General features: G+C 35.8%; 1 protein-coding gene across 1 annotated transcript in view; it reads left to right on the top strand.

Moving 5' to 3' along the window:
- Nucleotides 1–16091, top strand: part of ENTHD1 (ENTH domain containing 1) — a 97988-nt gene that overhangs the window by 15127 nt on the left and 66770 nt on the right. The window contains exon 2 of the mRNA XM_027107712.1: nucleotides 1505–1747. Coding sequence (XP_026963513.1) covers nucleotides 1505–1747 — 243 coding nt within the window. The remainder of the gene's footprint in view (nucleotides 1–1504; nucleotides 1748–16091) is intronic.

Genomic DNA, 16091 nt, shown 5'->3' with positions numbered 1-16091 from the left:
GGGGAAAGTGGAAGGAGATGAGTCATGAAGCAAAGAATGGGAAGGCAAGTCCCCCCACCAAATCAAGCTATGTTAATTATCCGGGAGAAGGTAGTATCTGGTGTGTTGTCCCCAAAGACTGATAGTCACAGCAGGCTTCTATCATGCAGCAGAGTGGTAACCCAAAACACGTGGGATTTTTTGGTTATTGACTGCAAGCCAATCATAGGAAATTAAGAGTGCTGAGTATGATGTGGTTTAAAGCAGTTATCAGAGAAGTTTGGAAGGAAAAAATGGCTAAGAAGTGAGATTAGATAAAATAATCTTGGAAAAGATGGCAACTTGAGCAAAGGTTTTTGACATTGTCCATATCAATCTTAATGAAATGACTGGCACTTAGAGAACATTGGTGGCCCCTGCCGTCTAAATATACCCTGAATTTGACTATTTCTCACTACTTCCACTACTGGTAAATTATAGCTGGAAATATTAACACTTTAATTCATCACACTTGGAGCCCAAAATGAGCATAGTAGTGAATCTTTAGGGACTTTCAGTTTACTTCTGGAAGACATGAGATGTTAATATGAGTTGGTCCCAAGATGTGGAGAGGTATTTCCTTTATCATTTCTCATGGGAGATGGTTGAGAATAGTACTAGTAATACTATATATTTGAATGAGTATAATTTTATATCTGTGAATTAACCTGAAGAGGTATACAGTTTTCAGATAGGAAACTCAGGCTTAGACAGACCACCTAACTGGCTCAGAGTCACTCCGATGGTTAAGGACGACAGCAGCATTATTAGAATTCTGGTCTTAGACTGTCCTCTGGCACTCTATTAATGGCATCATGTTATTTTGATAGGATGTTATGTCAGAGACAAGCCAATTGCCCTCCCTTGTCCTACCCTAATTGTATCCCTAAGTTATACACAATGTTGATTGTGTATATACACAATGTTGTGGGTACACCTGCCCATCCATCATCCATCCATCCATCCATCCACCCATCTTTGTATTTCTCTATCTGCTTCTCTCTTCTATCTATAACGGTTTATTTTCCCCTATGCTTTACAAATTTGGATCATGCTATGCATATTACTTTAAATCTTTAGCCATATGTCATGGTCATACGTACATACAGTATGTCATACATACATGACATACTGACCTAGAAGGTCAGTACATCTAGATCTGATTCATTCCTCTGTATGCCTGTATTGTTTGATTTATTGAAGAGTATATATTGCTTTCAAAAGGAAAATCCAATACCATATTTAAGGTGAAAAATGTAATGTCAGTGTGTGATATGATTTCATCATATGATTATTTACTTCTTAGAGCATGAGAAAAGGAGTACAGTTATTGACAATTTAATGAAACTTAAATTTCCCTCTACATTTGCTAGAGAATATTTTGCTTTGCTTACATTTTCATTTTTTCCTAATTTTCTTTAGAATAAAACTTAATTGTAGCCTTAATTAATATTTTCTTTTCTAACCCAATTAATGTATTTTTCAGGTTATTATATCCGGGAAAAGTCTAAGCAAGTTATAACGTTGCTGACGAATGAACAGTTGCTGCATAGAGAGAGGAGAGTAGCATGTCGGACTAGACAGCGTACCTCCTACTCTGTGACATTTCCTAAAAGATTACCTGGTACGGGTAACTCACCAACAGCATGTGCTTCTGCTCCCGCACCAGAAATCCCTGCTTCAGAGAAGAAGTGTAAGCTTCTTAAGGCGGCAAGGCTACATAATAAAAGTGCGTATAATGGGCATTGGCCTAGAGTGCAATAGGTATCATTTAAGAACAGCTAAAACATATAAAACATTAGGTTTTAGTACTGAAGCATTAATACTGTATTAGTACTACTATTACTGTATTAGACATTATACTGCAGAGAACAATGATGAAAGATACTATTCAGTAGAAAATTTTATGACTATTTTCTGAATGTGTTTATCTGGGATTCAAATAAAATGTTTTTGAGCTTTAAAGGTATGAAACTAGTGACTACCCTATTTGGCATCGTGATTCAGTTTTAAGATGTTAATCATAACTGGAGAGTGAAGAACTGTTTTCTGAGACTAGGGGTCTGGTTGTGTGTGCATTTGCACTATTTGATCCTCCAAATGAAGAAATTGACATTTTAAAAAATGTGCCTCAAAATTCTGAAAGTGCTCTAAAACTCTTCGAGGACAATACCCTGTGTTATATAACCCTTTCCTTTGCCTAAAACTTTAAATCTGGACTACTGAACCTGAAAAAGAAGGCACTTATTTATAATGTTATAATAGAAATCAGCAGGAAAATGCAGTTATCTTTTCTACTGAATTTGCTAAAACATAAAGGAAAGTCATTTTGCTCTAACTTCTCTAGTACAAACCCTGTTATTAAATTGTGTGTAAAGAATGGACAGTTTGAGGAAGCAAAAACATTAATGAAATGTGACTTACGTAGCTGTCCCTTGAAAGGAACTACACTTTGTGCCGTAAGTGAGGGGCATAGTAGGAGTAAAGTAGAGTTAAAAGCATTTTCAAAGGCCTGCCTCCCAGCTTTATCATGTAATTCTATTAAGCAACATCTTGAAAGAGAGATATTCCAAGTGTCAGTTAAATATTGAAATTTTAAAATGTTAATAGTAATACCAACACAAACCCATCCTGCTAAAAATCATTAAAGTACTACTGTAAGTCAGAAGTTCTCAAATGTTCACTCAATTTGTACTTGTGTGGACTGGGGCAGTTGAAAGATAGTAAAAGAGGTGGGCATTGTAATTACAATAGTAAATACCAACCAAATGCTTCTGAAAGTCACGGAACCTCTTTCTTTAGGGTACCCAGTACTTTGAAATAAATCTCGAAAGAGACACATTCTGAAATTTTCTCATAGAAGCCTTAAATTCAAACTGATACTAGAAAAAAGTAACAGAGTAAAATAACCAATTATGACTCATCTAGAGTTTCTTCACCTCTTTTGCTACTTCTCTGTTACCTTTCTTGTTCTTCCTTCCTCCATTTCTTTTCCTATTCTTTTCTTTCATTATAAACATATTTATTAAATTTATAATTTGAAATTTGGATATCTAGCAGAAATTTGGAGCTATAGCAGTGAGTAAAACAAAGTCCCTTTCATCATGGAGCAAATATTCTAGTGACAGAGATGGATATTAAACACACATAAACAAAATAGATATAAAATATTATGTCAGGTAGTGTCAAGTCCTATAAAGAGAAGAAAAGCAGTGACAGGACAGAGAGTGACAGGGATGCTTTATTTTAGGTCAGGTAGGGAGGGAAGGCCTTTTGGAGGAGGCAGATATTTAAACAGAGACTTGTATGAAGTGAGGGAACAATCCAGGTATATCTGGGGTGTTCCGGCAGAGGGAACAGCAGGTGCAGACGCTCTGAAACGGGAGCAAGCTTGGCTCACTTCACTGTAAGCTTAGGAAATGAGTCCCTAAATTGCTACAGAACTAGCTCAACTCTGAGCCATTATTATGATCCATATAAGAAAATCTAGCTTATTGCTTTATAGTCACTGCTTTTAAAAAACCCAAAATGGTATTTCCCCACTTGGTAACAGCTTCTTATTCACTAGGCTGAGCTCTGTATATCTTTTGACTATTTAAAAAAAAATCAATCTACTTGCAAATGAAGAAGTTTTGCTGCAATTAATTTTTTTTCATACCACAAACATGTACTGAGTACCTACTTACTATATGCCAGACACTGTTCTAGGCCTGGTAAGCAAACTGGGTGTATTTCTGCTCTCATAGAGGTTATATCTAGTGATGGGCTTTCAGTCTGTTTCAAAAACGGTGTTCGAAAAGAGTTTTGGTGAGTGAGAGCATCGTTGAAGTGCATCTGTAGTAAGATTTAAAGTGAGTAGTGAATGTTTGGATATAAAACTGTAGTAAGTTTGTTAAAAATCTGTTACATTATTTTAAATTTTCATTTATGCATTACTGTGTATAATACACATACATAGTAGACATATAGATGTGCGTGTTTGTGTTCAAAAAAGAGAAATTAGAGTAAGTAAGTTTGGCAGTACTAACCATATCCACGTAGGCATTTGAATCGGAAACTGTATTTTAAAAGAAGAAAGAAAACTGACAGTTTGGTTGGGTGGGGGGAAAATAAGAAAATTTACTAGGTGGGCATTATTAATGGGTTAGAAGAAGTAGCAAATGAAAATTTGAAGGTGGGTAGATCAGTTAAAGTTAGGTGCACCCACAAGTGACAGTATTAGGCCACAAAATTGGTAGTGGTGTAAACATAATAGGAATTTTGCTCTTCTAAAATAATCCAGAACTAGGTATTCTAGGATTGATGTGGCTCTCCATGATGTTAGGCCTCTTTCTGTCTTGTTGCTCCACCAAACTCAGCATGTAGCTTCCACTTTAGGTGGAAGGTGGCTGCTTGACTCCAGCCATCACATCTGCCTTCTAGCCAGTAGGAAGGAGGAGGGGTTGAAAATATGAATGCCCTTTCCCTTTAAGGACATTAATGGAAGTTGCCCGTGACATTTTGGCTTACATGCTACTGTTTAGCACTTAGTTACATGGACGCTCCCAGCTTTAAGAGAGGCTGAGAAATGTAGTCTTTATACGAACCAACATGTGCCCAGATGAAAGAAAATCTATTGTTAAGGAAGAAGGAGAGAATAAATATAGGAGACAACAAATGGTCCCTACCATAGTAGGAAAGAATACAAGAAATGAATTAATCGTGGTAACGTATGGTTGTCAGATTAAAAGGCATAGAGAATATAAATTTTAATATGTAGAAAAATGTGGGCAGATAGTTGAGAGTACTCAGTCAGCACAGTTTATAAAGGACATAATGAACAGTATTTGGAAATTTCAATTTGATATGACTTGCAACTAGGATCCATTGTAGGCCTTGGAGAACAGAAGGGATGTTTAGCTTAGTCACAGAACTTAGCTTTCTTATTACTGAAAACAGCTGTTGGTGGGAGATAATTCTTACTGCTTTGTGTAGACATGAAGGAGATACAAATTTGAGGGAAGCTTTATAAGAGACAGTTATTTCAATCCAGGTATCCAGGACCTGATCTAGGGTTATGGAAATGAGGGACAGGTAATGTTTAAAGACAGAATTTAGAAAGGAAATGGGTGGGTAGATGATGTATTGGAGAAGAAAGGGAGAAATTGAAAATGACTCTAACATTTGAGTTAGAGAAAATGGAGGCAAGTGATGGTATCATACAGGTAAATTTCCATCAGAAGGAATTTAAAGACTCCTCTAAATAATTTAGTTATAATGAAATGTAAAATTGAATGCATTGCTAGAAATCTGATACCCTGGCTTTAGGATCCAGAGCTGAAACAGCTGTGCCTCACTTCTTTGTGGTGAATTAGCAAGGGAAAAAAAGATACTTTAGGGAAGGTGTTATACACACATCACTACTTCTACTTCTTTTTACCTGTTCCTGGTTGTTTCCCCCATGTTAATTAATTCTGGTAGATAGCTTGGGTAGTTTTTGTTTAAATGATTTTGTTGTTCGAAGGAAGAGATGAGCTGAAGGATAATTGCAGCTTGATTGGTAAGGCAGAAAGCTATATAAAGCACAGTGGTAACTCAGCTTCTCTGAGCTGTAAGCATCAGACTTAGGTCCTTTCCTTAGAGGTAATAATTATAAAAACTATCACCAGAGACATTGCTTACAACTAGACTAGCAAAGCATGACCTCTGTGGATCATCCAATCTTCCATAAAGAGCTCTTTACTGGCATTATTCTTTGCAATGGAACTTTACCTGTATTAGAGAAGGATTACTCTGGCCTATGGTAAATGTAATAACATTCTACATCATGGAAGTATTTCCCTAAAAATGGTATATGATTTCTGTTGGACCAAAAGTTAAACTTCAAAGTAGTTGTCATACTTTTTTAAAAACTTTTTCATTGATTTTAATATCATATTAGTTGGAAAGGATACCTCACAGAGAGCAACATACACAATAAACTCATGGGAGAGGTTCAATAATGATATGAGATAGAGACCTGTATTTCAATTAGTCTCTTTAATATTACTGATTGGAGGACAGGGCTGACCTCTTTTCATATCCGCTTAGCTTTCCCTTATTTTGAACCCCATGATGTGGCTGATCAACAGCTTCTACTGTGGCTAGAAGTGTAGACTCTGCCATTTTCTTGTTCATTGCTGTGGCATTTTGGCATTATTTTCAATCCGGCATCATTTCACTATGTGAATCTCTAAACCACTTGTCCATCGCTGAAGATTATTTCAGCTAAAACTAGATCATATAATCCATAATGTCCTTTAATCAAGCACATGCATATGATCCTCCATCTTAAAACAAAACCTTCTCTTAACCCCATATTCCCCTCCAATTATTACCCCATTTCTCTGTGCCCCTTTTCATCTCAACTCTCAAAAAAAGCCTGCTATGCTCAATTTCTCTTTTTCTGTTCGTTCTTGAACCCAGTCAGGCTTGAGTTCTTACCATCCTACCAAAATAACATGTGTCAAGATCACCATCTTACTGGAGAAGTATCACACAGCTGCTAATCAGTTGTCATACTTTTATAAGGAAAACACCAGTGTTGATAGTACTTCCCACAGTGAACTTTGTACTTAGAGACTTGATGTAGAGTCGTACTTGGTTGCCTTGTCACATACAGTCTCAATGGCAGGGCTTATGGTATACAAATGGTGGTTGCTACTAAAACATTTACGTTGGTGAATGTTCAAGCAGTGATTTTTTTTAAATTTAAAAACAAATGTATAAAAAAGAAAATAATAATAACTTATACCCCTACCCACCCTAAACCAACTGCTGTTAACATCTTAGAATATTTGCTTCTAGTCTGCTTATTTTTCTTCTTTTGTTTTTGTTTCAGAAAAATCCCTCTTGTAAAAAAAAAAAATACAGGCCCATTGTAAAGAATTAGTCACTTCCAATCCCATCGCTGAGAAATAGCCATAATTAATATCAGATGAACATAAATTCTAGGCATCTTTCTATCCATTCATACATATAGGTATAAAGATGAATAACTAGAAAGAAATTGTTTTTATAAAAATGGAATTGTACTAGATGCTAAGTTTCACTACAAATATTTCAGGTCTACTTCTGGCAATAACACTTAACTAGGAGCTCCAAGAAACTCATTTATTGCACAACAATCAAAGACTAGAAATGATACACTGAGACATTTCTGGCCTCACCAGAGGTATGGGAAGTCCCTAAGGATCTCTTCTTCTAAAATTTTTAATTAATTAATTAAATTAAATAAATGAAATAAGAACAGGACACGTGAGCTCAGGTGAAAGTGACTTGGAGCTGGTGCCTGTGGGACACTGCAGGTGACTGCAGAGGTTGAGTTGCTTAAGGGCAGTTATTAGTAGTTAAGAAAATGAATTTTGGGCCTGCCTTTAGCATTGGGAAGGAAAGCATGGGATTACTGTGCTGAACCCAGACCCTCAAGAGGGGGCTGAATTGATTCTGGGTAGTTCTCTCTGCAAGAAGAAAACGTGTTCAATTCACAAGTTAGGTCCATAGGATTCACACCAATTAAAGTCAGGCAATGAGCTCACAATCTGTTTCACCAAACACAGGAGAAAGTAATTAGCAAAGAACATATCTAGTCCCCCACAGACTGTAGATATTAGAAAGGTTGAATACATAATGTAGAAGAACTATGTATTTAAATATTTAAATAAATAAAGGATGTAATCACAGTGTTGATAATGGGGGAGGCTATCCACGTGTGGAGCAGGAGGTATATGGGAAATGTCTGTACCTCCCTCTCAATTTTGTTCTAAACCTAAAACTGTTCTAAAAAATAAAATGTTTAAAAAAGAAATATACAAAAGCACAACTGTCAAAACCAGACTTGCACTTTTCTAAATTAATGCAATTATTCAAATGTCAGTTATGTCTCTCACAGCCTGGGTTCTTGGGCTGAACTAAACTCTTAAGAATTAAAACTGTTTTACTTCAAAAAAAAAAAGATTATTAGGATGAATGTATGAATTTGAAAAATGGGTACTTACAGAAATGAGAAATACCATCGAAATAAAAAACTTAATTTAGTGAACTAGAGGATATATCCAATGTAAATAGAAAATATGAAAGCAATGTTTAGACATAGAGGATACATCTACAGAGGAATGACAATTACCATGCCAGTAAAAGTAAACTCTTCTCCTCCATTACAATGGAGGCCAAAGGACAGTGATACAATATATTCACAGTGCAGAGAGAAAATAACAGCCTATATTTGTGTACTCAGCAAAACTATCATTCAAGGCTGAGAGTGAAATAGTCATTCTCAGATAAGTACAAAAACAGAGTTTACCACCATGAGACCTATAATTAAAGAATATACTTCAAAGAGAAGGAAAATTATTCCAGAAGAATGGTTGGAGATGTAAGGGGGTGTGATTAACAAATAGTCAACATGTATATAGAATAAAATAAACACTTTCTGTGTAAAATAATAATGTCTAACTTTCGAGTTTAAAAAAAAGACAGCTAAAATAGTGGATAACCATGGGAGTGGGTCTACAGAATTATAGTATTCTAAGTTCCTTGTATATTTTGAGAAATGGGTAAGGATATTATTTGATGTTAAACATTCAAAGGTAAATGTGCATGATAAACTTTCAAGGGTAAATGCTAAAAGAAGAGAAGTAGGGTGTGTAAATTCCAAAGTAGCAAGAAAAAAACGGAATGAAAAATATTTTTTAATTTTATAAAGGGTAAGAAGCGTAGATAAAGTGGGGCAAATGGAAATAAAAAAGTAAAATGGTAGAAATTAGTCCAAATATATTAATAATCACAATAAATATCAGTGGGTTAAATTCATCTGTTAAAAGGCAGAGATTATCAAATTGGGGGAAAATAAATCCAGATATGTATATATGCTGCAAGCATAAGTTCACATAAAGGTTGAAAGCAAGTGGGTGGAAGAAGATAAACCAGGCATTATACTAAGGAAGCTAGTATAGCTACATTAATATCAGACAAAGTAGAATTTAAAGCCAAGAGCATTATTAACGAGAATGATAAAAGGTTTAATTCCCCAGGAAGACATAACATTTCTAAATGTGAATATAACCAATAAAATAACTTCAAAGTATATAAAGCAAAAATTGGTAGAACTACAGGAAGAAATGGAAACATCTACCATTATAGTAGATGATTTCAAAATCTCTCAATTTTTGATAAGTAAATAAAACATTTTTTAAAGTATGGATTTTATAATTGATTATATGTTATAAAGAAAGTCTTAACATTTCAAAGAATCTGTATCACGCAGAGCACTTTTTCTAGCAAAAATGCAATTTAGTTTGAGTATTAAAAACGTAAATAAAAAATTTTCATACGTTTGAATGTGGAGGTATTCTATTTAGAATCAGGTAGAAGAAAAAGTTCCCATTCTCCTTCTGTTCAGTTTTATACTGGAGGTTCTAGCCATGACAATAAAACAAGTAAGTGAAATTTAAAACATAAGTATTGAAATGGAAGAAATAAATTTATTTGCAGATGAAAAGATTTTCATACAGAAAACTTGAAAAGATCTACAGACATATTAGAAATAATAAGAGAGTTTTAGCAAAATGGCTGGCTGTAAGGTCAAAATAAATTGTTTATTGAAATAATCAAAAATATTAAGTATCAGTTGTCTCCAAATTGCATAAATTTAGTGGAGGGTTTCTCAAGCTTGGTACTATTGACATTTTAAGTCAGATAATTCTTTGATGTGAGGACTGTCCTGTGCAGTGTAGGATGTTCAGCATTACCTCTGGCCTCTACCCACTAGATGCTATTAGCACACATCCCTTCCTCTTGTGAGAACCAGAAGTGTCTGCAGACATTGTCAAATGTCCCCTGGGGGCCAAAATTGCCCCCAGTTGAGAATCACTGATTCAGTGCATTTACAATCAAAGTCCCAAAGGATTCAAAAATTGAATTTGATCAGCTGATTCCAAAAATTTATCTGAAAGGATCAGAAGCTCAAGCATATCCAAAATGTTCCTGAAGAAGAATAAGGTGGAGAGCTTGCCTTTCTAGATAACAAGAATAAAGCAACAGTAATCATGGTAGTGTGGTATTGATGCAGGGATGGGTGCATGGCCAATGGAACAAACTATAGAGCCCTGAAAACAGACCTGGGCAACTGTGTTATCTTAGTGTATGACAGAGGTGGCGTTTCACATTGGTGGGGAAAGGATGAACTGCTTAATAAATAATACCAGGGAAATTATTTATCCATATTGAAAAAAATGAAATTAGGTCTCTACCTCATATCATGCACAAGAACAAATCCTGGAGGAATTAAGAACTTAAAAGTGAAAAAATAAAACTTCAAAATGTTAGAAGAAAATATAGGAGAATATCTTTTTCACATTGGGATAGGGAAGAATTTCTTAAACATAACCAAAAATGATCAAACTATTATAAAAAAAGTATTTGTAACTTTGACTATTGTGGTAGGCAGAATTCTGTGAATAAACCCCAATGACCCTCACCTTTATTTAATGCCTTCCCCTTTGAATGTGAGCATAACCTGTGAAGTATGATGAATTATCACTCCCATGATTATGTTACATTATATGTCAAAAAGGGAGTATCCAGGTGGACTTAATGTAACCACATGAACCCTTTAAAGGCAGAGTTTTCTCGAGCTGGTGTTAGAAGAAGTCAGAGAGATTCTAAGAGTGAGAAGGATTTGATGCACCCTTACTGGCTTGAAGATGTAGTGATGAGGAATGTAAATGGTTTCTAGAAGCTGAGAGTGATCCCTGGTGCCACCCAGCAAGGAAATGGGAACCTCAGTCCTACAACCATGAGAAACTGAATTCTGCCAACCACCTGAATGCTCCTGGAAGTGTTTTCTTCCCCTGAGTCTCCAGATGAAAGTCCAGCTTGGCTGACACATTGATTTTGGCCTTGTGAGACTCAAAGCAGAGAACCCAGTCAAGCCTGCCTGGGCTTCTGACCTACAGAACTGTGACATAATAAATAGGTGTTGTTTTGAGCCACTAAGTTTGTGGTAATTTTTGGCAGCAATAGAAAACTAATAAAACTATATTAAATTTAAGAATTTTCTCCTCATCAAAAAACACCATATAAAAAAGTGAAAAAGATAGTCACAAACTAGGAGAAAATTTTCTGACACGTATAACTGACAAGGATTAGTTTCCAGAATATATAAAGAATTTCTATAAAACAAGAAGAACAGGGCTTCCCTGGTGGTGCAGTGGTTGAGAGTCCGCCTGACGATGCAGGAGACGCGGGTTCGTGCCCCAGTCTGGGAAGATCCCACATGCCGCGGAGCGGCTGGGCCCGTGAGCCATGGCCGCTGAGCCTGTGCTCCGCAACGGGAGAGGCCACAACAGTGAGAGACCCGTGTACTGCAAAAAAAAAAAAAAAAAAAAACAAGAAGAACAGCCCATTTGAAAAATAGGAAGGAGATATGGAAAGCATTTCCTAAAAGAGAGGAGGAAATATGTAAGGCCAGGAAACATATTTTTTTAATGCTTAACGCTGTGATGTTATATAGTACCAACAAACAATTATAAAATGAAATATATGAAAACACACAATTTACAATAATTTCAGAAACCATCTAATGCCATATTGTGAGGAATTTCCTTCTGTTCCTTGTGCTACATTTTCTTCTACATTTGGAATCTTTTTTTTTTTTTTTTTGCATACCATCTCTCGCTCTCTTACTCCTCGTCTCTTTTCTTTTTTTCTACTGGAATGTATTTGTTTAGTTGCCAGGTCATTTCTTTACATCTGATGATGCTCAGGCAGCTCTGACTAGGCACTGTTTTGAAAGCAATAGAGAATCCTGGTTAAGCACTCAGGTTCTGGAGTCCTACTGCCTGGATTGGAATCCTGATTCAGATTGTGTGGATTGTATGACCTTGGACATGCTACTTAAAACTTCATGCTGCAATTTCATCTTCTGTAAAATGGGGATAATACAGCTCCTATTACAGAGTTCTTGTAAGAAGTAAATGGGTTAATAGAGGTACTGTATAGCACAATAGACTTTGTTGGTTATTTGCTCAGGTGTGATTTCTTGACTCTTGGTACCATATCTGAGGCCAGTTTGTTTTCTCCACCAAGTTGCAGTTTGTGGGCTATTTATTTTATCCACTTTTCTGGAGCAAGGAGGAATGGGGGCCTTCATTAGACCATATGCAACCTTGTTTAGAATATGGGATTTCCGAGTCTTTTGTACAAGATCCTGCTCATTCTATCAAGTTGGGAAATGTGCCCCATTCCCATCAGGTGGGGAGAGACCCTCAACTTCAGATCCTTCACCCAATTCAATGTGAAACTATGGCTTTCACTTTCATTTAAGTGTCAGCATCTTTATTTACTAACTCTGTTACACCTATTTTTTTTCTTTAGCTGTTTCCACCTCTTTTCAGTCATAAGGAAGGAAAATAGCATTGTCCATTCAGTTCCTTTTTTTTTCCAGATATGAGAATATTGATGAGAAATCTCAGAATCTTGTCAACTCATCGGTATCACCTTTGGGAGAGAGGGGATGTCCTAGATTTTGTTTCTTTCCTTGGCCACCAGTTATTTATTTTTTTCTTTTAAAATTACCTTTAGGTACATCTGTTTCCATGTCAGATTGCTACTGTAAATTTTTTGGATTAGCTTTTTTTTTTTTCTTTTTTCATCTTTATTGGAGTATAATCACTTTACAATGTTGTGTTAGTTTCTGCTGTACAACAAAGTGAATCAGTTATATGTATACATATATCCCAATATCCCCTCCCCCCCCCCCCCCCCTTTCCCCCTGAGGGTGTTTTTCCCCGAAGGCTCTTAAAAAAGGGCAAAATCCCTTGATAAAGCAGTTTTGATGGTTTCTAATATATTTTTTTAAATAGATCTTTATTGGAGTATAATTGCTTCACAATACTGTGTTAGTTTCTGTTGCACAACAAAGCACATTAGCCATATGCGTACACATGTCCCTATGTCCCCTCCCTCTTGAGCCTCCCTCTCATCCTCCCTATCCCACCTCTCTAGGTCGTCACAAAGCACCCAGCTGATCTCCCTGTGCTATGCAGCTGATTCCCCCAACTCTATTTTTCTTTCTCAGCATTGCTTTGGCTATTCAGAGTCTTTTGTGTTTCCATACGAATTGTAAAATTTTTTGTTCTAGTTCTGTGAAGAATGCCGTTGGTAGCTTGATAGGGATTGCATTGAATCTGTAAATTGCTTTGGGTAGTATATTCATTTTCACAATATTAGTTCTTCCAGCCCAAGAACATGATATATTTCTCCATCTGTTTATGTCATTTTTGATTTCTTTCATCAGTGTTTTATAGTTTTCTGAGTACAAATCTTTTGCCTTCTTAGGCAGGTTTATTCCTAGGTATTTTATTCTTTTTGTTGCAGTGGTAAATGGGAGTGTTTCCTTAATTTCTCTTTCTGAGTTTTCGTTGTTGGTGTATAGGAATGCCAGAGATTTCTGTGCATTAATTTTGTATCCTGCCACCTTACCAAATTCATTGATTAGTTCTAGTAGTTTTCTGGTGGCATCTTTAGGATTTTCTATGTATAGTGTCATGTCATTGGCAAACAGTGACAGTTTTACTTCTTTTCCAATTGGTATTCCTTTTATTTCTTTTTCTACTTTGATTGCTGTGGCTAGGACTTCCAAACTGTGTTGAATAAGAGTGGCAAGAGTGGACATCCTTGTATTGTTTCTGATCTTAGTGGAAATGCTTTCAGTTTTTCACCATTGAGTATGATGCTTGCTGTGGGTTTGTCATATATGGCCTTTATTATGTTGAGGTAGGTTCCCTCTATGCCCATTTTCTGGAGAGTTTTTATCATAAATGGGTGTTGAATTTTGTCAAAAGCTTTTTCTGCATCTATTGAGATGATCATATGGTTTTTATTCCTTAATATGTTAATGTGGTGTATCACATTGATTAATTTGCATATATTGAATCCTTGCACCCCTGGGATAAATCCCAGTTGATCATGGTGTATGATCCTTTTAATGTGCTGTTGGATTCTGTTTGCTAGTATTTTGTTCAGGATTTTTGCATCTATGTTCATCAGTAATATTGGCCTATAGTTTTCTTTTTTTGTGATATCTTTTTCTGGTTTTGGTATCAGGTGGCTTCGTAGAATGAATTTGGGAGTGTTTCTCCCTCTGCAATTTTATGGAAGAGTTTGAGAAGGATCAGTGTTAGCTCTTCTCTAAATGTTTGATAGAGAATTTGCCTGTGAAGCCATCTGGTCCGGGACTTTAGTTTGTTGGAAGATTTTTAATTACGGTTTCAATTTCATTACTTGTGATAGGTCTGTTTATATTTTCTAATTCTTCCTGGTTCAGTCTTGGAAAATTGTACCTTTCCAATAATTTGTCCATTTCTTCGTGGTTGTCCGTTTTATTGGCATAGAGTTGTTTGTAGTAGTCTGTTATAATCCTTTGTATTTCTGCAGTGTCAGTTGTGGTTTCTCCTTTTTCATTTCTAATTTTATTGATTTGTGTCCTCTCCCTTTTTTCTTGATGAGTCTGGCTAAGGGTTTATCAATTTTGTTTATCTTCTCAAAGAACCAGCTTTTAGTTTTATTGATCTTTGCTATTGTTTTCTTCGTTTCTAGTTCATTTATTTCTGCTCTGATCTTTATGATTTCTTTCCTTCTACTGACTTAGGGTTTTCTTTGTTCTTCTTTCTCTAGTTGCTTTAAGTGTAGGGTTAGATTGTTTATTTGAGATTTTTCTTGTTTCTTGAGGTGAGATTGAATTGCTATAAACTCACTTCTTAGAACTGCTTTTGCTGCACCCAATAGGTTTGGGGCCGTCGTGTTTTCGTTGTCATGTGTTTCTATGTGTTTTTTAATTTCTTCTTTGATGTCTTCAGTGATCTCTTGGTTATTTAGTAGCACACTGTTTAGCCTCCATGTATTTGTGTTTTTTACAGTTTTTTTCCTGTAACCGATTTCCAATCTCATAGCTGTGGTCAGAAAAGATGCTTGATACGATTTCAATTTTCTTAAATTTTCTGAGGCTTGATTCGTGACCCAGGATGTGATCTATCCTGGGGAATGTTCTGTGTGCACTTGAGAAGAAAGTGTATTCTGCCAGTTTTGGGTGGAATGTTCTGTAAATATCAATTAGATCTATCTGGTCTATTGTGTCATTTAAAGCTTGTGTTTCCTTATTTATTTTCTGTTTGGATGACCTGTCCATTGGTGTAAGTGGGGTGTTAAAGTCCCCTACTATTATTGTATTACTGTCAATTTCTCCTTTCATGGTTGTTAGCATTTGCCTTATGTATTGAGGTGCTCCTATATTGGTACATAAACATTTATAATTGTTATATCTTCTTCTTGGATTGATCATTTGATCATTATGTAGTGTCCCTCCTTAACTTTTGTAACATTCTTTATTTTAAAGTCTATTTTATCTGATACGAGTATTGCTACTCCAGCTTTCTTTTGATTTCCATTTGCATGCAATATCTTTTTCCATCCCTTCACTTTCAGTCTGTATGTGTCCCTAGGTCTGAAGTGGGTGTCTTGTAGACAGCATATATATGGGTCTTGTTTTTGTATCCATTCAGTCAGTCTGTGCCTTTTCGTAGAGGCATTTAGTCCATTTACATTCAAGTTTATTATCGATATCTATGTTCCTATTACCATTTTCTTAATTGTTTTGGGTTTGTTTTTGTGGGTCTTTTTCTCTTTTGTTTCCTGCCTAGAGAGTTTTCTTTAACATTTGTTGTAAAGCTGGTTTGGTGGTGCTGAATTCTCTTAGCTTCTGCTTGTCTCAAAAGCTTTTGACTTCTCCATCGTATCTGAATGAGATCCTTGCTAGGTAGAGTAATCTTGGTTGTAAGTTTTTCTCTTTCATCACTTTAAGTATATCCTGCCACTCCCTTCTGGCCTGTGGAGTTTCCACTGAAAAATCAGCTGATAACCTTATGGGGACTACTTTATATGTTATTTTTGGTTTTTCCCTTGATGCTTTTAATATTTTTTCTTTGAATTTAATTTTTGTTAGTTTGATTAACATGTGTCTTGGTGTGTTTTTTCTAGGGTTTATCCTGTATGGGACT

This window comes from Aethalodelphis obliquidens, unplaced genomic scaffold (genome assembly GCF_003676395.1).
Source record: "Aethalodelphis obliquidens isolate GAN/ISIS:26980383/991018 unplaced genomic scaffold, ASM367639v1 scaffold8, whole genome shotgun sequence".
NCBI lineage: Eukaryota > Metazoa > Chordata > Mammalia > Artiodactyla > Delphinidae > Aethalodelphis > Aethalodelphis obliquidens.
Note: the sequence above shows the minus strand (reverse complement) of the source record. Positions and strands in the feature narration are given on the sequence as shown.